This window comes from Giraffa tippelskirchi, chromosome 4 (assembly GCF_054371585.1).
Source record: "Giraffa tippelskirchi isolate mGirTip1 chromosome 4, T2T-mGirTip1v1.2.pri, whole genome shotgun sequence".
Taxonomy (NCBI): Eukaryota; Metazoa; Chordata; class Mammalia; order Artiodactyla; family Giraffidae; genus Giraffa; species Giraffa tippelskirchi.
Window position 1 is genome coordinate 145,298,059 of NC_137278.1, and position 26,538 is coordinate 145,324,596.

Sequence of the window (26,538 nt, forward strand, 5' to 3'; positions counted from 1 at the left end):
GGAGTGCGCCGGCGCGTAGTCGAGGACGCTGGGCAGAAGCTTTTGCTAGGGAACCTACTGTTGTCGCCCCGCCCCCTCGGAGCTTTTTGTCCCGTTAACTGTCGGGGTGGCGGGGGCTCCAGCTCAGGCCGACATGCCGGTGCGCTTCAAGGTGAGAACGGGTCCCCGGGCCCGAGGCCTGATGGGGGGAATTAGGGCGGGGCGGGTGCGGCGTGCCGGAGCCTCACTGGCCTTCTGGGCCGCTCCCCTCGGCCCCGTAGAACCTGTCAGCTCCCGAGCCTGTCTGTCACTATCCCGGAGGATGCTCATCTCCTCTTAACCTAGCCCCCTCTCCGCTCACACTCAGTTCTGAGTTGTCAAGTGGAAGAGTTAGATGGTTTGAGATGGATTTATTTGGGGGGTGGTGCTCAGAGGCGTGTGTAGATGGAGGGCACTTTATAATGGGAACTGTGGCGGCTTCAGATTGGGGCACCTGTGGACCACATCACAGCTTAGCATTTAACACCCCTTCCCTTTAAAACTTCAGAGTGCTTTATGTCTTTTAACGGCTGAGAAATGGGACCCTGACAAGATTAAAGACAGGATATAAGAAACACATTATTCATAATCATGCATTTCTTTAAGGTTTGTTGATAGTTCCAGGTAATTGGTAGCTGTCATGCTCAAGCACCTTGCAACATAACAGTTGACCACAGTGCTCTACAAGCACTGCAGTCTTCTTTTATCTTGAGGGTTTGCATTCAGAATGGAAGGGGAATTTATCTTTTCTTGGTTGACTTTGCAAAACTTCACAAGGAACTAGGTGTAATATTGCAAAATAATATTATGTACTCAGTGAGAACTTCATTAGTTAGGATAATTATAGTGATGAGGATTTAGATTGCCACCCGTTTTCAGACTAAAGCTCAAGCTTTTGAATCCAACATCCAGCAAAAGGGTAGCCGGTCTGAGGCTCAGATTCCTAGTAGCATCTGCCTCAAGTGGTTGTGGGGATTAAGGTTATAACACTGAACTGCTTAGCGCAGGGCTGGGTAAATATTAGGAGCTATTATTAAGGAGCTCTTCTGTGTTCAATTAGTCTTAAGTATTTCCACTCTTTTTTGAGGTTCAGAAATGATTTTTACTGATATATAACTTTAAAACGACTTTCATTAATTACATTGTACTGAAATTGTACTTTGCATTACAGGGGTTGAGTGAATACCAGAGAAATTTTCTGTGGAAAAAGTCGTATTTGTCAGAGTCCTGTAATTCTTCAGTGGGGAGAAGACACCCGTGGGCTGGACTTAGATCAGATCAATTAGGTAAGTTGAACAATTAGTTGTCATTATAACTTGAATAAACCTTGGGCAAAATGATTAAAAATCTGTGAAGCATTGTTCAGTTGGCCTCATTGACTTATTCATTTCTTTAACAAATATTTATTGAGAATTTACCGTAGGCAAGGACTATATTCCCGGCTTTTAGGGATATAGCTTTGAACCAGACAAACAGTAAATAAGTAACTCAGTAAATAAACATGGAAATTTCAGATTGTCATATAAAATTGTAGGCTGGCGTGATAGATAACGGAGGAGAGGTGGGTTGGAGGGAATACACTTCAGAATCAGAGGTCAGGAAAGGCTTTTATGAGGTGATATTTGAGGTGAGACATGAAAACTGAGAGTGGACAAGCATGGGGAGGAGTTCTCCCAAGGTCTTAAAAAGTGGAAATTGAGCAATTAAGCAATTTGCCCAAGGTTCACAGCTCGTGACAGAACCATGATTTGAAATCAGATCTGTCTTGTTCAAAGCATGTGAGTTCAGGGACCCCGTTCTTCTCATCACACATGCGTCCTCCCTGTATTCCAGGAAGTCAGAACCCTCGGCCAAGGTTTCCCAGAGTGTGATAGAGGGAGAGAGAGACAGACTGACTTGATTCAACCTGCTTGCTTAATTCTCCCTCACTAGAATATAAGATCTCTGAGAACAGAGCTCTGTCTTCACCACCATGTTCCTGCCCAGTACCTGACATAGGTACATTGGCACATTCTAAAGCTTATTAAAACTTTTTTTTTTTTTAAATGAATGCATAAACCTGGGTTTGAATCCACATTTGCTGTGTGACTTTGGACAAATTGGGCTTGTTTCACCAAGTGGAACTTGGAAAGCCCCTTGCACAGGATTGTTGGGAGTTATGAATGAGATGTTCCTGTTAAAGGCTAGGTGCTTATACATAGATGAGTGCTAGGTGCTCCTCCTGTGACCCCTGTGAGAGTGCAGATGTGTAGGATATAATTTCCTCCAATCTTAGATGTTTGAAGCCAGGAAAAGACTTAAGAGTGGGGTGCCAAATCTGGAAACTAGTAAGAAGAGCATATTTCCAGGATTAGGTTTGGAGAACAAAGGGAAGAGTGGACTAGAGTGGGTGGTTCTTTTAATATTCCTCTGAATTGTCAGGCTCCTTTGCCCAGAGCCCGGCTTCAAAGCCTGAGTGTCCCTGCGTCTTAGGCAGGGTGATGTTCATAATCCTCTCCAGATGACCAGAATTCCACAAATTTGAGGCTCTGTTAGACTAAGTATCCCAACATAAATCTCTCAAATGTAGCTGAGCTAAGCCCATCAAGGGCCTTAAGGGATATTATGACACTAGGGAATTGGTTAGCCACATAACATTTTAGCTTAGATCAGCTACATTTGAAAGAGTGTTGATGAAATGAGGCTGTAGGAACAGAGCCACTTTGGAGTATGGTACCTTAATGAGAAAGGAATGTTTACGGGGAGGGGCAGAGCGGGAACTCCAGGTTGTTCAAAAAGGAGGCGGAAAGCTAGCAAGGAACAGCAGCAGTGTTACCTAAAACTGGCTAGACATTCTCTGTGTCTTTTTCCTCCTAGTGTGTGCTGGGAGACAAGGGTGGACCACTTGAGGAGCTTCCCTTTTCATTTTGCTCTTCTTCCACCAACCCTGCTCTGTTAAAGAGGGAAGTCTAGGGCAGTGGTCTTCAAGTTTTTTTGGTTTCATACCTGCTAAAAGAATTTAGAAAGTCTATTTCTCTTCACATTTTAAAGTTGATATTTAATTTTTGTAATCAAAAGTGTAATGAACAGTTTCAAAGGATATGATTTCTGGCTTATTGTGCATACACAAATATTGTACACATTTTACATGTATTTTGTTAACTTTGAAGCTGCTAGTTTAGCTCAGTTTATGGTAAATGTTCATCATTTAATTGGTAAAGTCAGTCCTCATTGGAAAACTGATCTGGTAAAATTAGAATTCTTTTCCATGAGAAAAAAGTCTAACTTTATTTTTTGGTTCACATAAATGCATTAATATGCAGATACGCATTTCACATAATGTCCCTCTTACACTTGAATTTTAGTTTAAGATAGGTAGATGGAAAAGGCATGGAGCTAGATAAAATAAGGTACTGTTCCTTTGTTACTTCTAATCTCTGCCTTCTTTGCTTTGCTGTCAAATATTCCCCGTCAGGAGTTGTGCTTTCTTGAATGGTTCCTTTGTTTGTCCTCCCCACCTATGACAATTGTTTTTTATTCCATAGGGTGGTTGAGAGGTGTGTCTTTCTTTTGTAAAGTGGGTGAAGGGTGATTATGAAAGGAGCAGTGAGAAAGGAAACTACAGATGCCAGATGAAGCCCTTAGGCAGATCAGTGTCAGGAAGTGGCACATATGGAAGTGAGGATCTGGAAAGTGATTCCCTTAAGCTGCTGTTTCTGCACCCCTCCCCCAGATGCCTTTCTATGCCTCCAGACACATATGCATCCAGTGTGAAGACCGTGGTCTGGGGGAGATGTGCACCAGTGGAGACTTTGGGTCCGATGGCAAAACATCCATAACAGAAGCTAAAGAGCTCTGGTTTTAGCTAATGCCAGATTGTCTGTCCACCTTCCCTCCTCTTCTAGTCTTAATCTTTCTTCTCCATCCTACACCGTCTTTTCTATTTAAAGAATGGCTCCAAACTAGGGCAGTATCTCAGTGGCTGTCATTCTGCAGAGCTCCTCTTACGTGGGTAGAAGGTTAAGTTTTTTGGGCATTTGCTTTCCAGAGAGAAATATAGAGAAATAGTATCTTAGCTCTGGTTCAAAGGGTTCATTCTCTTTAACTTCTCAGGAACTCAAGGCAGATATAGAGCCAAGATCCAGCATAATGACATCTCATCCCTTCTCATCTTGGTCTGCATTGCATAAGAGAAGCTTTGTGAAAAGTTCCAAATTTTGACAGTACCAGGGCCCATTGTTCTGCTAAGTAGCACAGGAAAGTAATTAGAAACGGAGGCAACACATTCCACCTGGCTTGCCAGGTCCATCACGTTGCAATTCTAGTGACTTGTGTTAGGATAACTTGAACATCATGACCCCAATTTAAAATTATGGTCAAACTTTTAGTATTTCTTTAAAGCAAAATTAGAGATTTTACGTTGAAAAACTGTACTTTTTTTTAAATCCTGTAACTGGAAGGATATTGTGTATCTCAAGTGAATTTTAAATTCCATTTCTTCTCTCATCCATGTGATTCAAAGTTGTCTTTGTGGCTTTATGCTTTGGTTTCTGCTAATTTTGCATATTATATTTTGTAGGAATCACAAGAGAGCCAAGTTTTATTTCAAAAAGAAGAGTCCCTCATCATGACCCACAGATTTCAAAATCTCTTGAGTGGAATGGAGCTACCTCAGAGAATAATGTGGTCCTATCACCAGAACCTGAAGCCCCTAGAACACCAGAATCACAGGAGGCAGAACAAACAGAAGATGTTAACCAAGAAAGACTTCTTGCAGTAGAAGCCTCCAGGGGTCCCAAGAGAACCAGATCTCACTCTGCAGACTCCAGAACTGAGGGGGCTTCAGATATTGTAGAAAATAAGGAGGATGTAAAAACAAACCATGTACCAGCTAATGAAAATATGGAGCTGAAACATTCTACCAAGCCTCTTTCAGAAAATGTAGATGATAGGGTATGTGTATTCACTGTATTTCTTTTCAGAAGTGTAGAATTCTCTATGAATTTTATCATCATTTCAGTAATATTACATTTTGTGCTTAATTTTTTTCTGCTGTTTTCTTATTCAAAGTCTGTAGAATAGACTATAAGGTGATAGTTGACTTTAGTTATTATGAATTAGTTCTATTCTTAACAGTTGCCATTTTGTACTGGTTATTTTCAGATACCCCTTCATTGGGAAGACAGTCTGCCTCTGGATTTCATTTATCATATATCAGCACCTGAGTCCTAAGGGAGAGATCAAGTTGAGACAGTGAAGGGGAGTAGGCTATTACTTCTGGCAGGGATGGTGAGCTGACTTATACCTAGGCCCTTTTCAATTTCTTATTGTATACCAGAGGAAAAAAAACAGAGCCTCAGTTGGCAACATGCAAAAGAAAGGAGAGGTCTGGCTGGATCTCAAAAGATCTTGCAGTTCTGCTCTCTTATGTCACAGCTGGCCTGTGGAAGGCCCCTGGAAGCACATAAGCAGAGGCTGCAGGGCCCTGTGCAGACACCTCACTGCCTTCCACAGTTTTCTCCACTCTGCTTCCTCCCCATTTCATGTCCACCACTGACTGGAACCACGGAGAGGCGTTTAGAAGTGTTGGAAAACCAGGGGACACAAGGGAATCAAGGGAGGTGACATGTAAGTCTGATGGGCAGGGGAAGAGGTATCCCAAAAGCAAGGTGTGGATGAGGTGATGTGCTGTTGTTTCTTACTAATAGATCCATTTATGAATAATTGGTAGGAAGGAACTGAGAAATGTTACCTTTTTCTGGGATGCACAGTAATTCCTTGACAGTATTAAGAAAGGAGTTTTAAAGAGTCACAATTTAAAAGGAACATTATCGATTGGAAAAAGTTTGCTCTATAACAATGTGCATATGGTTAACAATACTATACTATACACTTAAATTTGTTAGGAGTGTAGATTTTTATATTGTATTTTTTTTTTAAATCACAGTTTAAAAAAAGTTTGAATAGAAACTTTTAATAACTTTGAATGTTTTGTTTTTTTTTCTCCTCCAACAGTTGGATAGACTTCTGAGGAAGAAAGCTGGATTGACGGTTGTTCCTTCACATAATGTCTTGAGGAATTCTGAATATCAAAGGCAGTTTGTTTGGAAGACCCCTAAACAACCTACTCCAACTTTTGCAGCCAGTCAGGTAGTTTAATGGATGCAATGCATTTTTGAGTGCCATTATCTAATCTAGTGTTGCAGTTTACATAGAAAGAAATTAGATAATAGATCTGGAGGTAGGTTCTAGAAAAGTGAAAATGAGAGTTTTGCTAAAATCATCCTATTACTTCTGATTTATAGCAGTAATATTATACTGTCCTAGGCTACTGATGATCATTGTTGCCAGATCCATCACATATACTAAATATGAGACAGGGTAATGAAAACTTGAGGACTGGTAAGTTTTTGCATGCTGTGAATTTTTTTTACTTATTAAAAAATTATTAAATTGGTTTTATTCTGAAGTGTTGTGTTTCATTGACTAATATATTGCATGTTTTCTGTCTAAGAAAGGCATAACTGCTTTGGATATTTACTTTAACAAGTAAAAAGTAGGTTGAGGTGTTGCAAGATATATAATTTTGTCTTTATATCAAATGAGCAGTGATAGGAATTGTCAATTTACGTTTATAAAATTCAAAAGCTAAAATGGTAACTAGAAGTGGTATTAAGTTTCATTGTATTCTCACACAGTTTTAGTATTGGGCTACCATTACTAAAATATACGTTTTTTTTTACTACTATAATTCTCTAGAAAGTTCTTAGCTCTTAACTCTCATTTATGTTCTTAACCATATTCCTAGGTTTAAGTAGGAAATATTTCCATTTAGAATATCCCCAAAGGTTCATGGCAGCTTAGTCTTTTATTTCTCACTCACCTGTGTACTTTATACATCCCTGAAGACTGAGAGGATAATTAGATTCAGAAAGACAATAACATGTCATCTTACACTAAGATAGCAGCAAAGACTGAGAGGATAATTAGATTCAGAAAGACAGTAACATGTCATCTTACACTAAGATAATATTTTCACTGCTATAAATTGTAGCAGATTTAGGCTTACTTGTTATTCAGTTTTTAAAAACCTGAAATATATATAACATTTTAGGAATACAGAAAATAATACATTCCCTTTATAAATCTAGTGAACAGAATCAATACTTCTTTTGCTGGCTCACGAGTGTTCTTAGATAGAAAATGTACCTACAAAATACGGCCTGAAAATTGTGATTGTTTAGTTTTTATGGAATGTAAGCTACAGGTAATTCAAATCAAAGCCCTACTGACAACTTTTACATAGTTCAGTGAAAAGCATTGTGTAGAAATGTTCTTTTTTTATAGTATCAGAAGTATAAATCACTAGCAAATACCTTTACTACTAGCTTTATTGCTTTCATTAGTGAAGATTTCAGAGAATTTTTTGTAAAGAAATGCTCTGTTAGTTAAAGCGTATCAGCAGTTTCAGGTCTGTGGATTGGAGAGTTGTGTGACAGAAACTTTTTCCATGCTTGTTGAGGGGAAACTCCTAAAGGAGCTATTCAGTTCTGTTTTATCAGACACTTGTTTTCTGAAAGGATGTCTTATATATAAAGGAGTAAGAACAATTTATGGCAGAAAAGTTCTTGAGATTATTCTGTACTTAGATATACTTTTTGGTTGTGAAGTGTAGGTGTATTATTCAGCATTATGAAGCAATTATACACCTTATTTGAACTCCATATCTTTTCCATTACTTTATTTGTAATCATTGGCAATATACCATAAAATGGAAACCATATCATGGAATAATAAGGATAAAAGGAAACATTTATAAATAGAAACATGATAATTACCTGATTTTTTTCCTTGCTTCAGGCTAAAAGTAAATAAGCAAAGGAAAAAAAAAATGAACAAATGCATGTCAGATATTAAAAATGTTAAGAATATTTTATTGTTGCAGGAAGACAAAAGTTGATGTCAAGGAGGAAAAAACCTGTAGAGCTGACAAAGTTGCCTTGTAACGCTAATGTGTATTTTCATGTGATTAAAATCTGCCTATTTTACTTATCCTATTGCCAAACTAATGGAGTGGTAGGGAACTGTGGGGAGAAAAGATAGGATTCATTATTTCTTTTGACTTAAGTGTTATTTTGATTATAATAACTATTACTGAGAACATAATAATGAGCATCAAAAGTTGACCTTTGGATTTTCCTTCCAGTTTTATTGAGGTATAATTGATAAAAATTATGTAATTTTGATGTACAATATAAAATTTTGATATATGCATTCATTCTGAAATGATTACTATAGTCAAGCAAATTAACACATCTGTTGCCTCACATAGTTACCATTTTTTTGTGTGTGTGAGTGTACAACACTTAAAAATACTTGTGATCTACCCTCTTAGCAAATTCTAAGTATACAGTACAGTATTACTGAGTTCTTCCCTGGTGGCTCAGATGGGTGAGTCTGCCTGCAATGCAGGAGACCTAGATTTGATCCCTGGGTTGGGAAGATCCACTGGAGAAGGGAATGGCTACCAACTCCAGTACTCTTGCCTGGAGATTTCCATGGACAGAGGAGTCTGGTGGGCTATAGTCTATGGGGTTGCAAAGAGTTGGACACGACTGAGCGACTAACACTTTCACCTTTTTTGCAGTATTTTAACTGTAGTCATGCCATACTTTAGCTCTCCATAACTTATTTATCCTGCATAGATGAAACTTTGCACCCTTTGACCAACATATCTCCATTTACCCCATCTCCTAGTCCCTGGCAACCACTATTCTATGAATTCTTTTAGATTCCACATATAAGTGGGATCAAACCATGTAGTATTTTTGTCTTTCTGTGCCTGGCTTATTTCACTTAACATATGTTCTCCAGGTTCATCCATGTTGTAGCAAATGAAAGGATTTGCTTTTTAAATAATATTCCAAATAATATTCCATTTTCTTTATCCATTCATCTGTCCATGGACACTTAGATTGATTCTGTATCTTGGCTATTGTGAATACTATAATGAGCATGGCCGTGTAGATTATCTAGAGATACTGATTTCATTTCCCTTGGGTATATACCTGGAATAGGGTTGCTGGATCATATGATAATTATATTTTAAATTTTTTGAGGACCCTTCATTACTGCTTTCCATATGAATTTACATTCCCACAAATAGTGGACAGGGGTTCCCTTTTCTCTACATCCTCACCAACATTTGTTATCTTTTATATTTTGTTAATGCCCATTCTAACGTATGTGAGGTAAAGTCTCATTGATGTTGATTTACTCGTTGATGATTAGTGATGTGTTCATGTACCTGTTGCCCATTTATGTCTTCTTTGGAAAAAAGTTGTTTTGCCTATTCTTAATCAGCTTGTTTTTTTTCTATTCAGTTTTATGAGTTCTTTATTATCTTGAATATTAACTGTTTATCACATATGATTTGCAAAATTTCCCGTTCCATAAGTTATGTTTTAATTTTGTTGATGGTTTCCCTTCTTGTGTGAAATGTTTTAGTTTGATGTAGTCCCACTTGTTAATGATTGCTTTTGTTGCCTTTGTTTTTGGTGTCAAATCCAAAAAGTCATTAAGACCCATGTCAAGGAGCCTAGCCTATGTTTTCTTTTAGGAGTTTTATGGTTTCAGGGCTTACATTCAAATCTGTAATCCATTTTGACTTAATTTTTATATATGGCATAAGATAGTGGTCTAGATTCATTCTTTTGCATGTGGCTATCCAGTTTTCTTAGCAGCTTTTATTGAAGAAACCCTTTCCCCATTTTATGTTCTTGACTCCTTTGTCATAAATTAATTGACTTCCATTGATCTCTGTGCCTGTTTTTATGCCTCTTTGCCCATTTTTTAATCAGGTTGTTTCTTGCTATTGAATTGAGTTCCTTAAGTTCTTTAAATATTTTAGAAATTGACCCCTTACGAGATGTATGCAGGTATTTTCTTGTACTCAATAGTTTGTCTCTTCACTCTGTTGATTGTTTTCTGTACAGAAGTTTTTTTTAAGTTGGGACACAATCCCATTTACCTATTTTTGCTTTTGTTGCAATGGCTATTAATTAGCCATGTGAAATGAAATTATAGTCGTATATAATTTTCCCTTTTTTGTATCCTGATGATTCAACTTTATATGTGAAATGCTTTAAGCAATTGAAGTTCTAAGTTCTATATATTTAACAAAAAAAACTAAACTAAAGTAATTTTTGTTTTAAGGTTTTCCACAATAAAAGCAAATTTGTTCCACAATTCAAAGGTAACTCAGTCATCCATGAAACTGAATACAAAAGAAATTTTAAAGGCTTATCCCCAGTGAAAGAACCAAAATTAAGAAGTCATTTGAAGGAAAACGGAAATTTTGAAACAATATCTCCTGAAAAGAAGGTATTTGTCAATTCTTTAAACAAAATCCTCATGATTTGAAACTCTTCACATTTTCTTTTACTTACCACCACTTGCAACTTTGTAAGTTTCCTTTTACTTATCACCACTTGAGATTTTTGTTTTTAGCTAGTTCATTAATTTGTTTGTTCACTAAGTGTCAAATGTTCATTGAGCTCTTGGTAGAAGCCAGGCACTGGTAGGTACTGAGAATACAGTGATAACCACACTAAGCCTTAAGCAGCTCTTGGGCCACGAGCTCTTGTTGCATGGGGTAGACAGAGATGTAAGTAATTAAGTATAATACAGTGCAACGAATGCTTAATATAGCAGGTAAGTCTGCTATGCCTAATATCAAATGATTGGCCTTACAGTAATGTGAACTTCAGGGGTTTACAGTGGTGATAGAAACACATACTTTAAATTAAATAATGGAAATTAAGACAGAAATACACATACACACATGTATTTTAAACTAGGGCTTTAGTATACCAAATTATAGCCAGTATAATTCACATGACTTACCTCAGTACATACAAACACCTACTTTTGTAAAAAATTACAGCTGTTTGAGTTGCATCATCAGGTTAAAACTATTGTAAATTATAGGTAAATCAGGGGTAGGTCCTATTTTTGAATCTCCTGGAATGTCATACCTGATATTTTATGGATTCTGAGAGTGAAAACTATATGATTAAAAGTAAAATGATTTATATATATATATAATAAACATAGTTATATATGGATTATAAAAATCATACATATATATTATATACAGTGTATGTGTATAATAATGTCTAATACTTTTTTATTTGGACTTAACGATATTCTTAAAGAGAAGAAGAATTGTTAAGTTATTCAGTAAAGCAATGTGCTAACTTACTTTTTGGGACCTTCCATTTAATTATTGTAACAATTAAGTGTAGATTTAGAATATCAAGGGAAGATGTAAGACCAATGTTCAAAAGGTAGTTGAACATCTAAATAAGTAAATAAAACATTTTTCCTAGCCAAGTATGTAAAATTTTTATTGTTGGAAAATGAAACCATATCCTGAGCTATATACTTCAAGAAACTAACCAGATATACTAGTTTCAAAACTTGCTTGTTGACTTGTGATTTCTGCATTATTTTAGTAGTAAAAGCTTACTTTTAAAAACAATTATAATTCAGTATCCAAGTATACTTTATGACATCTGTATTTTTACCTTAATGTATAACATAAATTGAGCATGAAAAGTTCAAATTATTTTCATTTTAGTGTAATAAAACAGATGATCCTTTAAAATCAGAAGCAGAGATGGAATCAAAAGACTCAAACCAGCCTAAAAAGAAACTTACTCCTTGGAGACATCAAAGGCTTGGGTATGTATTTTGTGAGAAAAATATCATAGTATTTAGCTGATTAGCATGGTGAAATATTTACTCTCATTTCATTTCTGTTAGGAAGGTGAATTCTGAATATAGAGCAAAATTTCTGAGCCCAGCCCAGTATTTATATAAAGCTGGGGCTTGGACACGTGTGAAGGAAAACATACCAAATCAGGTGAGTACATAAGCTCAGTAAACCCACATTTTCTTTGATACTACTTCAGTTTAATTTCAATACTTTTACCTAGTAGTAGAGACTACAATTCGAAGATATATGATGTGGTAGTAGCACCAGAAGTATCAGTTGGATATTATTTATCAATGTATTTACTTTTTTTTTTAATGCCAACTAGTTCCTTAGAGATTAATTATAAGGTCTTTAAAGTTAAAAATGTTTTTAAAATCAACTATTTATGTTAATGAAGTCAGTTTATAGAATTGTAGCATTATAGACTTGATTATTTTATAACCTGCAGACCTCCACTCTCTTAAGTGAAGACTGATTAATTTTTCAAGATTAGTTTGTCTGACTGCACCCACTGTTAGCTCCTTGTTTTGGAAAGATTATCTTTTGGCCTGAGACTTTTTAAAATTAAGAAGAGTTGGTAGTTAGGGTTTCAGTCAGTTCAGTAGCTCAGTAATGTCCAACTCTTTGCAACCCCATGGACTGCAGCACGCCAGGCTTCCCTGTCCATCACCAACTCCTGGAGCTTACTCAAACTCATGTGCACTGAATCAGTGATACCATCCAACCTTCTCATCCTCTGTCGTTTGCTTCACCTCCCACCTTCAATCTTTCCCAGCATCAGGGTCTTTTCCAATAAGTCAGTTCTTCGCATCAGGTGGCCAGAGTATTGCAGTTTCAGTTTCACATTTGGTCCTTCCAGTGAATATTCAGGACTGATCTCCTTTAGGATTGACTGGTTGGATCTCCTTGCAGTCTGAGGGACTCTCAAAAGTCTTCTCCAACACCACAGTTCAAAAGCATCAATTCTTTGGCACTCAGATTTCTTTATGGTCGAACTTGCACATCCATACATGACTACTGGAAAAACCTTAGCTTTGACTACACGGACCTTTGTTGACAGAGTAATGTCTCTGCTTATTAATATGCTGTCTAGGTTGGTCATAACTTTTCTTCCAAGGAGCAAGCACCTTTTAATTTCATGGCTGCAGTCACAATCTGCAGTGATTTTGGAGCCTGTCACTGTTTCCACTGTTTCCCCATCTATTTGCCATGAAGTGATGGGACCAGATGCCATGATCTTAGTTTTCTGAATGTTGAGCTTTAAGCCAACTTTTTCACTCTCCTCTTTCACTTTCATCAAGAGGCTCTTTAGTTCTTCTTCGCTTTCTGCCATAAGGGTGGTTTCATCTGCATATCTGAGGTTATTGATGTTTCTCCTGGCAGTCTTGATTCCAGCTTGTGCTTCATCCAGTCCAGCATTTCTCATGATGTACTCTGCATATAAGTTAAATAAACAGGGTGACAATATATAGCCTTGACGTACTCCTTTCCCAATTTGGAACCAGTCTGTTGTTCCATTTCCAGCTCTAACTGTTGCTTCTTGACCTGCATACAGATTTCTCAGGAGGCAGTTAAGGTGGTCTGGTATTCCTATCTCTTTAAGAATTTTCCACAATTTGTTGTGATCCACACAGTCAAAGTCTTTAGCGTAGTTAAGGTTTAGATGTAAACATTTAATGGACTCCAAGGATTGTTACCGAAGTCATGATAAGGTAACAATCCTTATTCTTGCCCTCATGGAAGAGGACATTTTTGTTTTTGTTGTTAATTTAAGATCTTTAAGATTTCCTATGTAAGATTTCTCTCTTTAACATTCCTATGGTAATGTGACTTTTCTTGGGCATTTGGTTTGTTAATTACTACTGGTGGTTGAATGTGTTTAAATTATTAGAATAATTTGCCTTAACTTCATGGTCAAAATCATTCAAAAAGCAAATTGGAGTTAGAAAAGAATAAGAATTTTTAGTTATGAGATTAGTGATCACTGATGGTGATAACAGTTTTAGTTGACCAGGTCATAGACATTTAATATTTTACTTAAATCTTATATACATTTTTTTCCCTGGAAGATACTTTATGTGGCTGCTTTTGATGTACCAACAATTAAGGTATACTCTCATTATCCTACTCCTAACATTTCATGGAATATTATTCACACTCTTCAAATGCACTTGGACATCAGTGACTTTACTATTTGAGTATTAACTCACTTGAAGTCATTTTATGGTTTTCTAGTCCATGTGTCATCTTCATTTCCCTCTTTCTTCTTTGAGATATGTACTTTTTGAATCTATAAATAATCTAGTCACTAGGTGTCTTAAACCAAGTCCCAAGTTCATATTCACATAACATCAAGGTAGTTGATTTTTTTGGTCCAGTAGTTGTTTGTTACCTCCAAACTATAACCAGTGACACCATTCCTCTTTAAAATGCTCACTTCAAGGGTTTTTTTTTTTTTTTTTCTTTTTTCAAGGGTTGTTTTTTAATAATAACCAACAATTGCAATTGTTAAGTCCCATCCTCAGATTAACTACTGATCTGTGTTAAATGCCTTTTTTTCCTTGATTTTTAGGTAGTCTTCTAATCATCCCAACTACATTGGTTGAGATCATTTTTTTCTAATGTGCTTCCACACATTGGACTTTGTTTCAAGATGAAGTGCCACTTTTGAGAGACGTTCTATAATTTGACAGACTTTTAGGTATAAGATGACTTCATTTTCAGGGGATGACTTTTGGGAAAAAGAAGTATTTTATTCCCCAATTTTCTGAGTTTGAATTTTTACATTTAAATTTTAAACAAATTTAGTTGTGTTCTTAATTTAGAAAGAGAAATTCAGAAAGGGAGACATTTTATTTATAGCATTTATGTCATGTAATCTGATTGTATTACTTACCTGGGAAGGGGTGTGTATATTGCTTTAATTGTTTGGCATGGTTTATTCATATCTTTTTTAGTGACTCTGGTTTTTGGCTGTGGAGATTGTTTTTAACACTGAGTTCAAGCCATTGATTTTTTTACGCTTTCTAGTGGAACAAACACCTTACTTTGAAAATATCAGCCTCCTATTTTTTCATATTAGTTTAGGATTGCAAAAGTTTAAAATTATGTATTTGCAAAATATCGCAACATTAGCATGAAGATTATTAACAAAGATTGCTGATAAAGTCAATTTAAAGCATTGGGTTTTAAATGTCAGTAACAGACAAAGCTAAATAAAGTTTTTACAGAATTTCTGTATCTCCACTCCCTTCTTTAAAAAGAATCAGTGTCAAATAAAACTGGGTCACTGTGTACATGGAGGGGATGCTTGTCCATCCTGTCCTTCATCAATCAGTGATGTCCTCCCCCATGGATAGAACACAGCCTTCTCCGTGGCTCCTTCTTGCTCAACCCTCACTCAGCACAGGACTGGTAGGACCCCCTTTTGAAACCCTCCATCAGTTTATATCTCATTTGTTTGTTATGGCATAGATCATACCAGTGTTATGATAATGATTTACCATATAGGAGGAAGTCGGCCTCCTCTACCAGATTGTGAGTTCACTCTTCTTGCTTGGCTTTGCTACCAGCCGTGTAGCTCAGGCCTAGCACTTAGTCTACACTCAGGACAGGTTGTGGACTCAGTGTTGAAAGGCTACATTCTTCCTTACCTCAAGGGATTTGTAGGTTAATAGGGGAGAATGACACAAGCAATAATTCCAGAAAAATGAAATAAGTACTAATGAGGATATGCACGAAGAGCTTTGAGAGAGCAGAGGAGGAAGTGATCCTAAGATGTGAAGATTTTATCATTCAGATGATGGGGTGACCATGATACATTTGAAGCATGCAGGGACTTATTAGAAGTAAAATCTGGATTCTATCAAGGCACTTTATTACAAGGTCCCTGTACATTCAGAATACCCTGATTATGAGTTCAGACTCAATCCATGTGTCTCAATTCTACCTGTTAAATGAAAAAAAACCCTTAACTAGTAATTTTCTGTAAGTTAAAAAAAAATGGTAAATGAATATGGCTCAATTTTTTTTTGACAGTGAAGAAAACAATATTTTGAATTATTCTTTGGGAATGTTTCAGGTTTGGTTCATTAGAGCAACAAGATTCTATTGGGATTTTGTGGGGGTTTTTTGCCCTGGCAGGTGCTGTCCTTTGCTTTGGCTGATTCATTAGATGTAGCACTTGCCTCCTTCTGCATCAGTAGTATCCTTAAGGAGCTGAGGATATGTTTCTCCAGTTGCTTTCACAGTGCTAATTTCATTATATGCTTTTTTTGTCTTCAGGTGAGAGAAGAGCAGCTTTAGCAGATAGTATCCAGATAGCCTTTTCAGGCTAATACTCTGTCTTTATGATAGGAAAAAATTACACAGTTTTTTTGAGAATAAGTCAAACAAATTATTGAAAACAATTTTAATCTGCAAAAACTAACAATTTTAGTTTTTTTACATTGTGGAATTGTATTTAAGGAAGCCAGAAGGTGGCAGTATAATGTATAAAATGAAAGAGTTTCAGTGAATATAACAGACTCCTTTTCATGTGAAAGTATATTATTTGCATATGAGGGAATTAATATGTGAGTCACCTCATATATAGTTCATCAGAATATTTTTGGGGGTATCTTGTTACTTTGTTGAATTTATTACATCTATTATTGTGATAGTCTTTTAAATTATGTGTTTAATACTAATTTGGTTGATTACAAGGGAATGTTGAGGAATTTGGAGAGGGAAGTCATGAGACTGTCTCAGTGGCGCTTCTGTGGTACTAGCAGCTGTACATAAGGCAAGAAGTAAAGACTGAGGCTAGGGCTTTCTGGCATGTCAGTACTCATCCAGAGGTGGGGAAATAGTCATTAGGTTACCTTGTGGACAGCATTCCACTCATACAAGAATGTTGTTGGTTTTCAAGGCAATGTTAAGGTATATTGATTAGCAAATTAAATGTTAGAAGTACTATAAAAAATATTGATTGACAAGTTTTGGTATATATTTAGAAGGAAGAATAGTAAGATATTTCAGTGATTCCCATTAATATTCACTTATGGCATTAACCTGTCATTAAGTATGTTTCTGTATTCCTCCCCTAGGCTTCTCTAAATGCCATGTGGTATGCGGAGGTTGGTCGCTTTCATGTTTTTAAAAATTGTAATAATGCATAGAGTACTTGTGTAATTTCAGTTGAAGAAAGAAGTAGGTGTCAGTGTTTTTCTTAGCTGCTGCAAATTTCTCCCTGCCTGCTGGCCTGAAATAAAATAATTGCATTGTGCTTAAGCTTGACTATTTTAATTTCTGCTTAAAAATGCACATAGTCTTATGAATGTATGTTGCTATTTTTGCCTTTCTTTCTCCTTGGTCTCTGGCTATATTTGTGTAGTGTCTTGGATATGCTACTTGGTGGTATTTGCAACGAGCATTTAAAATAATACATGGTATCTCAATTCTCTTGAATAGGTTAAAGAACTCCGAGAGAAGGCTGAGTTTTATAGGAAACGAGTTCAGGGAACCCATTTTTCTCGGGACCATCTGAATCAGATTCTGTCTGAAAACAACCGCTGTTGGGATGTATCCTCAACCACGAGCTCAGAAGGAACCATTAGCAGCAACATCAGAGCGCTAGATCTTGCTGGGTGAGATGTTCTTAGTGGATGGTGGAAAAGTATGTTACAGAGTAATGTGTATCATTGAATTACGTAGGAAAATGATATGAAGACTCAAAACTTGTACAGTCAAATGGAAATATATCAGCCACTTATTACTTTTAGTTTATTTTTTGTGAAAAGTAAAGCTATACATACTTGCTTTACACACCTGTGTAAAAATAATGCATAATTTAAATCTGGAAGTTTGGATTTTATCATATTCCTTGTTAGCAATTAAGAGTAAAATGGGGATGACTAGCATACACATAAAACTTTAAAAAGTAAAACAAAAAGACAATGATAATAAAAACTTGAATATTAGCTATTAGTACATATCCATTATCATTCATTAATGGATTTTTGTGATTAATATGGAACTTTGGCGCTGATTCTGTGGAACAGTTCTCTTCTATTTTAGGTTATAAAGTGAACACAAACTATTAAGAGGAATAGCACATTGATTTGTATCAAATAAAATAGTTTTCTGTTTTCATAGAGTTAGTATGATATACATACCAAATTGAACTATAAATTCTAACTATGTGACATCTGATTTTAAAAGTCCACAAAATTTGTTCTTTAACAGTGACTCAAAAAGATTAACCTAATCTAAAATACAAAATTTGAATTAGCTTATTTGATCTGTAAGTACACATGAGTTTGTGCACAAACCCTAATTGAGTAACTGAACAAGTTAAACCATTTAGGGGGTCCTAGTTTATGTATGCAATTATCAATTGAGAGATACATAGGAGTTTTGTCAGCAGTAGTACAGACATATATGTGTGATGGTAGGAGTAAAAGGACATAAATTTATTTTGGAGTATTTTAAAGATTATAACTTTAACTTCTATAAAATGAACTCTTAGTTTGATTTTTTTCTTCAATATCTGGGCAAAGCAATATCAGTGGGAAACATAGTTGTGGATCATGGAAGGGAATGATGGACTTAATAAGTATCAACTAGAAACCTCAAGCTACTAAATTTAAAATAAAACTTATTTTGTTATGCAGAGATCCTACAATCCATAAGACTTTGCAGAAATGTCCTTCTACACAGCTAGAAGAAAAAAGACCTATCTTGGAAGAACAGCCCCAGAAAACTACCACAGAGAAATTGGGTGTGTCAAATACTCCCATACCTGTTAGAAGGCGTCTGGCTTGGGATGCTGAGGACACCACTGAAGACATACAGAAACAACCAAGAGAGGAGGAGGAGGAGGAAGAGGAGAAAAGGGACAAGCAGGTTAATGTGGAAGAGCTGGAGAAGTTAGAAGTACAGGAAAAATCTAAAGCAGACAAGATAAAAGAAGAGTAAGTGTTTTAAATTGATCAGTATGTAGATGCATTATTGTTCACAGATAATAAGTATTTCATTTTGTCACTAATGATAGTGGTTTACATTTTTGGTTTCATGACTAATAAGCCGGTTTTACTTTAATGTCATGAAATAGGCATTTCTATATGGTTTATATAATTTGATTCACTCAGAGATTTGAGTCACCACTAATTGGGAATTGAACACTAAATTACTTGGGGAGGAAGTAGTTAGTGTTCTTTTTATTTGTATCTTGCTAATTATGATTTTCAAGATATGATTAGCTAGATATCTCTGAAAGAATGACTTCCTTTATGACTTAAGGAAAAATAACTAATATTCTTTACTATCAGATGGTTATACCGAAAAAGAAAGAAGTTTTGTAATGTTAAAATAAGTGATTTGTGCAAATAGCTAATTTTTGTTGATTTATATGCAAATTGTTTTGGGAAGTGGTTCTCTACCATTTGTTATAGTGTTTTTTGTCGATAGTCCAACCCCCTTATTATTCATTCACGATTTTTGCAGCTAATGGAACCTAGGCTCTGATTCAGGGGAAGAATTCTCCAGTGTGTTGCTGACTTGCAGTGATCTCCCCTCTTTTCCAGTAGTCAGTTTCTCTTAACTGCATGTGTATTTGTTTCTTATTTTTTCAGAAGCAAGATGGCCTTCTCTTACAGGTTTATACTTTAATTGCATGATGATGGCAAAGTATTTTTTTTGTCATATTTTCTAGAGGACTTGTTTCATAATTGTCTTAATTTGCAGGTCGGAGTCGTCTTCTGTGTCTTCAGGGAAAGGAGGCAGGCTTCCTACTCCAAAGCTGAGAGAACTGGGTGGAGTCCAGAGGACTCATCATGATCTTACCACTCCAGCTGTTGGTAATAGGCAGACACCATAGAGTTCTTATTTCACCTGCTTCCTCTATGTGATAATTTAGTTTAAATTGAAACAGTGGCATCTTCTATATTTTTCCAGGTGGTGCTGTTTTAGTGTCTCCATCTAAAGTGAAGCCTCCAGTCCTAGAACAGAGGAAAAGAATATCCTCTCAGGATGGCTTAGAAACTTTGAAGAATGACTTTAGGAAGGTAAATATGTACACTTTGGAGAAAAACATCTCTTTAGGAAGTGATAATTTTAGTCACATGCAATAAATACATGAGAGGTTCAGATTTTAGAAAATTCTGTCATATGTGGAAATGATGTTATTAACCTTTCAGAAGGCAAAGGCATTGAATTGTTTTGGGGGGTAGTGCCATTGTATTTTGACTGCATACTTTCAAATATTGTCAGTTATGACAACAGAGAAAGAGAGAAGAAAAACAATACTATTGATTGTGCATCTACTCTGGCAGTTTTGTCCAGGCACTGATTTAACTGGAGATGTAGCAGTGAAAGATGCAGGTAGAAATCCTGGCCCTCACTGAACTCACATTCTAGGGGAGGAGGGAAACAGTAAACAGGATAATTAGGTAATACACAGTATTTTAGATAGTGATAAGGGCTAAGGAGAAGGATAAAGCAGGGGAAGTGAGTGGAAATTGGCTAGGGAAGTTCTCACTGAGAGGGTGGCATTTGAGCAGAATCTGAAGCAGGTAAGGGACTGACCCATATGCATATCTAGGAAGGCGTTTTACAAAAAGAGCAGCAGGTGCAAAGTCCTCCAGTTGAGAAGGTGCCTGATTCCTTGAGGAACAAGCAGGGAGTCAGCATGGCTGGAGATGAGAGCAAGAGAGAGAGTAGAATGGGCAGTGAGGTCAGAGGCATAATGAGAGATTAAATTGTGTATGGCCTTAGTGGTCATATCAAAGACTTTGCATTTTATTCTGAATGAAATGCAGTCTTTGGAGGAGCAGAGGAATGATACGATTTGACTTAGGTTTTTCCAAGGTCACTCTGGCTACTATATTGGAAATGGACAACAGAGGTGCAAGAGCAAGTAATTGAAACTAGTTAGTCAGTTACAGTATCCAGGAAAGAGGTGACAATCATTTGGATCATAATAGTAGCCATACCAGGAGCTAGATTTGTTTTTTTTCCCATTGTTTACCCCTTGGTTGCTGGTAGGCAGAGGAGTCATTAAATTTGCTATACACAATCATTTTCCCCCCTTTGTTTTCTTAAAAAAGCTACTATCATAACATTAAATCCCAAGTCATTGAATTATCAATAAATTAATATCAATAATTCATTTAGCAATTGAATTAGCAATGCATTCAGTTATCAATAAATTATCCCTGTCATTCAGTTGCCATTGTTTAATACCATTCTATCTTTTTTACCGTAGGAGTTAACAAGAATTACTATCATACTATCCAGAAATATATTTTGCTGGTAACTTTTAATGACATACCTTGAATTGTGGGAGTATTATGGGGCAGCAGCAATTTGGGAAAGTTACATGGAGATGATCATAATAGCTAGCATTTACTGAACACTTTCTATGTTCTAGGCTCTGTGCTAAGTACTTTACATGTATTAATTTGTTCAGTCTTCATAATGACTGTGAGGTAAATATTGTTAATATTCTCATTTAGGTGAAACTGAGGTCATGCAGCTGCCGAACAGTGAAGCAGAATTTGTCCCCAAGTAGTCTCTTCTCAGAGCCCACATTTTTAACCCTTAAACAGCACTGTTTCATAAGACTTGAGAGTAGAATTTTCATGGTATTGGTTTGTCAAGTACCATCTGTACATTTTATAAATGATACTAAAAACCCAAGTGTTTGTTAGCTCACTTCATTCAGCAGATGTTTCTTATCCATTTACTTACATGCTAGATTCTGTGCTTTTGATAATAAGCTAAAGTAGACATGGTACATTGGGCTTCCCATGTAGCTCAGCTGTTAAAGAATCCACCTGCAATGCAGGAGACCCCGGTTTGATTCCTGGGTCGGGAAGATCCACTGGAGAAGGGATAGGCTACCCACTCCAGTATTCTTGGGCTTCCCTGGTGGCTCAGCTGGTAAAGAACCTGCCTGCAGTACAGGAGACCTCGGTTCGATCCCTGGGGTGGGAAGATCCCCTGGAGAAGGAAAAGGCTACCCACTCCAGTGTTCTGGCCTGGAGAATTTTATGGACTTTATAGTTCATGGGGTTGCAAAGAGTCGACACGACTGAGTGACTTTCACTTTCATACATGGTACATGATTTTACTGAACTTACAGTCCTGTGAGAATCACACCCCCCAAAAAGTAAAATTAAAACTAGTAATTGTTTCAGAGAAGTATATAATGCTATTATGGAAGAAATTGACCCCCTAATGGAGATCAGGAAACTTCTTGAAAGTCAAGGATGCTTCTTTGAAGAAGTCATAATTGAGCTGAGATACAGAGGAAGAAGAGCTAACTAGGTAAAAAGAGTGGGGAGAAGCATAGCATATGCCAGGGTCTTGTGGAGAGAAAGGACATAGAGTTTTAAGAAACAAAAGCCAGTCCTGTGTGTGGCAGGAAGCAGATGCAAGATGAGGTTGGAAAAGAGAGAAATACTGAGAATTTCTTTCATCTCAAGTAAAATAGAAAGGCATTGAAATATTTTAAGTATGGGAGTGTTGTGATTGATTCATGTTTTGCAAGATCTTTCTGGCTACTGTGGAAGGCAAGAATCGACTGTGGATACCTCTGAAGGCCCATTGCAATAGTCCAGGTAGGAGCTGTGATAGCTTGGACTAGGAAGGTGGGCACAGACATGAGTGAAATTAAAGAATTGTGTGAGGGGAACAACATCAAGGCCTGGTTCTTGGTTGGATAATGACTCCTAGGTTTCTGACGTAACCAGCAGGATTGATGGAGAGTGCCATGCACCGAGTAAGAGAACTCTGCACCACAGCCATCTTTGGAGGGGAATATGGGGAGTTTCATTTTCATTCATTCAGTTCACAATTTACTGTGCTCTTACAATGTGCCAAGCACTGTTAGGATCTGGGGATTCATTGGTAATCAAGATAAAATCTCTGCCGTCATGAAACTTACATTTTCATTGGCAGAATAGACAAATGATTTTTTTTTAAAAGAATTTCAGATAGTAGTGAGTGCTGTGAATTAAATGAAACTGCAGACGACCTCCAAGGGGTGGGTGAGACTGTTTTTGAGTCATCAGAACAGGCACCTCTGAGGAGGTGACATCTTAACAAGACCTGGCTAATGAGGGAGGTGCCCGGTGCAGAGATGTGGGCCAGAGATTGTTTTCCAAATGGAAAGAACAGCAAGGGCATATGTACAACGGTGACAGTTTCACAGAGAGTGAAAAGGCCTGTGGAGCCTGGAGGAAGGAGGCGGAGGAGAGGTGGGGAATGAAGGTGGGAAGGGAGGCTGGGTAAGGAGTGGGGATGTTACTCTAATGTCAGTGGGAAGCTCTTGGAGGATTTCAAGCTATTAAAGAAATATAAATCTCTGGTACACTTGATAAATAAAATCACTGGCTACTCAGTGGAGAGCACGTCATACTGGGGGAGAGTAGAAGCAGTGAGGCCAGTAAGGAGGCTTTTAGGTTCAAGAACACATCATGAAGTCAGTTAAATTAAACCTGGGAACCCCATGTACTACAAGTATTCTACAGATTTAATTCAAGTTTTAACAATAATAAAACCAATTTGACAGAAATTCCAAATTCTGCATATATATGTACAAAAAGAAAAAAAATCAATTTTCATAAGACATCTTCGTAATTAAAAAGGGAAGCAAGTGGAAGATTTGTGTTTTTATCTTATTAATAGATCTTGATTTTTAAAAATTTGTTTTTTTGGGTGAGACCTCAGGCTATCTCCCCTTTGAAGCAATAAGCCAAGCCGTCTAATTGCAGAAAATGATGCTTAAGATCAGAAAGTAGTGTTTTGAACATTGCATTGATAAACTTGAAGTTAATAACTAAAGGCAACAATTACAAGGAATAATCAGGAAAATTTGGAGCTATATTTGATTTTACTGGTTTATATTATCCTAAAAGTGAAGTTATACAGGGATTTTGACCCTCGTGATGCATAATCATTGTGGAAAAACAGAAAATACTGACCAAACGAAAAAAGTTAAAGTCATACCTACTGTAGAAACATCCATTGTTGAGTTTGAGTTACTTAGATATACAGTGTATTTGTTTATTATATTGTAGATAAGTTTTCATAATATATTTCTTCTCACCTAGCAATGTATTATAAATGTACACCCATGTCATTAATTTATAATTTGATTTTTAATTGTGATATGATATCTGTAGTTCAGTTCAGCTCAGTTCAGTCGCTTAGTCGTGTCCGACTCTTTGCGACCCCATGAATCGCAGCACGCCAGGCCGCCCTGTCCGTCACCAATTCTCAGAGTCTACCCAAACCCATGTCCATCTAGTCAATGATGCCATCCAACCGTCTCATCCTCTGTCGTCCCCTTCTCCTCCTGCCCCCAATCCTACCCAGCATTAGGGTCTTTTCCAATGAGTCAGCTCTTCGCATGAGGTGGCCAAAGTATTGGAGTTTCAGCTTCAACATCAGTCCTTCCAGTGAACACCCAGGACTGATCTCACTCAGGATGGACTGGTTGGATCTCCTTGCAGTCCAAGGGACTCTCAAGAGTCTTCTCCAACACCACAGTTCAAAAGCATCAATTCTTCAGCACTCAGCTTTCTTCACCGTCCAACTCGCACATCCATACATGACTACTGGAAAAACCATAGCCTTGACTAGACAGACCTTTGTTGGCAAAGTAATGTCTCTGCTTTTAAATATGCTATCTAGGTTGGTCATAACCTTCCTTCCAAGGAGTAAGTGTCTTTTAATTTCATGGCTGCAATCACCATCAGCAGTGATTTTGGAGCCCAAAAAATAAAGTCTGACACTGTTTCCACTGTTTCCCCATCTATTTGCCATGAAGTGATGGGACCAGATGCCATGATCTTAGTTTTCTGAACGTTGAACTTTAAGCCAACATTTTCACTCTCCTCTTTCACTTTCATCAAGAGGTTGTTTAGTTCTTCTTCACTTTCTGCCATAAGGGTGGTGTCATCTGCATATCTGAGGTTATTGATATTTCTCCCAGGAATCTTGATTCCAGCTTGTGCTTCATCCAGCCCAGCGTTTCTCATGATGTACTCTGCATATAAGTTAAATAAGCAGGGTGATAATATACAGCCTTGATGTATTCCTTTTCCTATTTGTAGTTATACTGTAGTTTTTTTTAAAGGCTAGATGCTTATTGTTGAAACATTTTTTAAAACTAGATGCCTATTGTTATATCTTAATTTTCTTGTTTTGAAAAAATGCTGTAAAGAAATCATCCACCCTTTACCTACATTTTTGTTCTTATTGTTGTTACCTCTTTTTATGTAAATACTCCTTAAGTATTAATTTTGTGGTCAAAGAACCACAGTATTAAGGCTTTTGATTTGCCAGCTTCCCTGTAAGGTTGTGCTACCAGTAACACTGATGAGAGTGCCAGTTTTTCTACATCTTTGTCAGCTCAGGGTATTTTAGTTTGTTTCTTAAAATTTATTTTTGTAATTTGTTAAGTGGAAAATTAGTACTTATATTAATACTGGTATTTTGAAATTATTTGATGAGTGAGGTATAGAATGTGTTTGCTATTTGTAATTTGTATATGAATTGTTGATATATATCCTTATTTTACCTTTAAATTAGGTTTATCTTGCTACTTTTAAAGAAATATTTATGTAACAATGGTAATTCACTGTCAATCCAATAAGTTGTGTATTTTCCCCAAGTTTGTCATTTTTCTTTTTTTTTAAAAAGTATTTACATTTTGTTTTTATTTAGCTAAATATCTTTGTATTGGTTGTTAGTCTTATAAAATCTTCCCCACACGAAGGTTTCATAAATTTTCCCCGTATTTTTCCCTATTGCATTCATGGTTATTTGTGTATCTAAATGTTTGTTTTATTTTTGTATGTGTAGCCACATATATCCTTTTTTTTTTTTTTGTCATTTAGAAAGAAAGTCGTGCTGTATCCCTCCTGACTTCTCCAGCTGCTGGTGTTAAAACAGTTGATCCCTTGCCTTTGAGGGAAGATTCTGAACCCAATATCCCCAAATTTGTTGAGACAACTCTTCCAGTTTCAAAAATGCCAGAATACCCACCTAACACGCCTGGGAAGTCTGCTTCTCCACCCTGCGCCCCATCCTACTGGCATCCTTCTCGTCGAATTCAGGGCTCCCTGAGAGATCCAGAATTCCAGCATAATGGTAATTATTTAGTTTTTAATTTTTTCTCTATTAAAATGAAAGTGCTATACTGATAGATACAAAGGCTGTAAGTGTACCATGTTATTTAGTTTTAGTTAACATAGTTCAGTTCAGTTCAGTCGCTCAGTCGTGTCCGACTCTTTGCAACCCCATGAATCGCAGCACGCCAGGCCTCCCTGTCCATCACCAACTCCCGGAGTCTACCCAAACCCATGTCCATCGAGTCAGTGATGCCATCCAACCATCTCATCCTCTGTCGTCCCCTTCTCCTCCTGCCCCCAACCCTTCCCAGCATTAGGGTCTTTTCCATAGTAGATTTCTTTAAATAGAAAAAAAACCTCATCTTTGATACACTAAGTTGTGCTGTACCCAAGTTCACTTTTGTCTAAGTGTGAGATGTCTCTCACATTCTTTTGCAAAAATGTATAGGCAACCCATTTAGATGCCATAGCACCTCTTCCCCAGGTATGACAACCAAAGATGTCTTCAGATATTACCAAATGTTACCTGGATATAGAATTCAAAGTCGTAAAATATTTTCCTTCAGTTTTATTAGCTATTGCTCTGCTCTTTTTTGACATCCATTATTATTGCTGAGAAATCTGATGAACTTTTTATTTTTG

The 26,538-nt window shown here is 36.8% G+C and overlaps 1 protein-coding gene across 3 annotated transcripts in view; it reads left to right on the forward strand.

Moving 5' to 3' along the window:
• The window catches only part of SAXO6 (stabilizer of axonemal microtubules 6), a 29,852-nt gene continuing 3,314 nt past the window's right edge, over positions 1–26,538 (forward strand). The window contains exons 1-13 of one of the 3 annotated variants that reach the window (XM_081589838.1): positions 1–151; positions 1,190–1,304; positions 4,577–4,950; positions 6,013–6,147; positions 10,213–10,380; positions 11,639–11,742; positions 11,824–11,923; positions 16,864–16,893; positions 17,228–17,403; positions 18,430–18,729; positions 19,502–19,614; positions 19,712–19,821; positions 25,663–25,915. In XM_081589838.1, coding sequence (XP_081445964.1) covers positions 134–151; positions 1,190–1,304; positions 4,577–4,950; positions 6,013–6,147; positions 10,213–10,380; positions 11,639–11,742; positions 11,824–11,923; positions 16,864–16,893; positions 17,228–17,403; positions 18,430–18,729; positions 19,502–19,614; positions 19,712–19,821; positions 25,663–25,915 — 1,996 coding nt within the window. In that variant the 5' untranslated portion in view covers positions 1–133. Of the gene's footprint in view, positions 152–1,189; positions 1,305–4,110; positions 4,259–4,576; positions 4,951–6,012; positions 6,148–10,212; positions 10,381–11,638; positions 11,743–11,823; positions 11,924–16,863; positions 16,894–17,227; positions 17,404–18,429; positions 18,730–19,501; positions 19,615–19,711; positions 19,822–25,662; positions 25,916–26,538 lie in introns of those variants that run through there. The other 2 variants (XM_081589839.1, XM_081589840.1) reach the window with 2 other exon arrangements.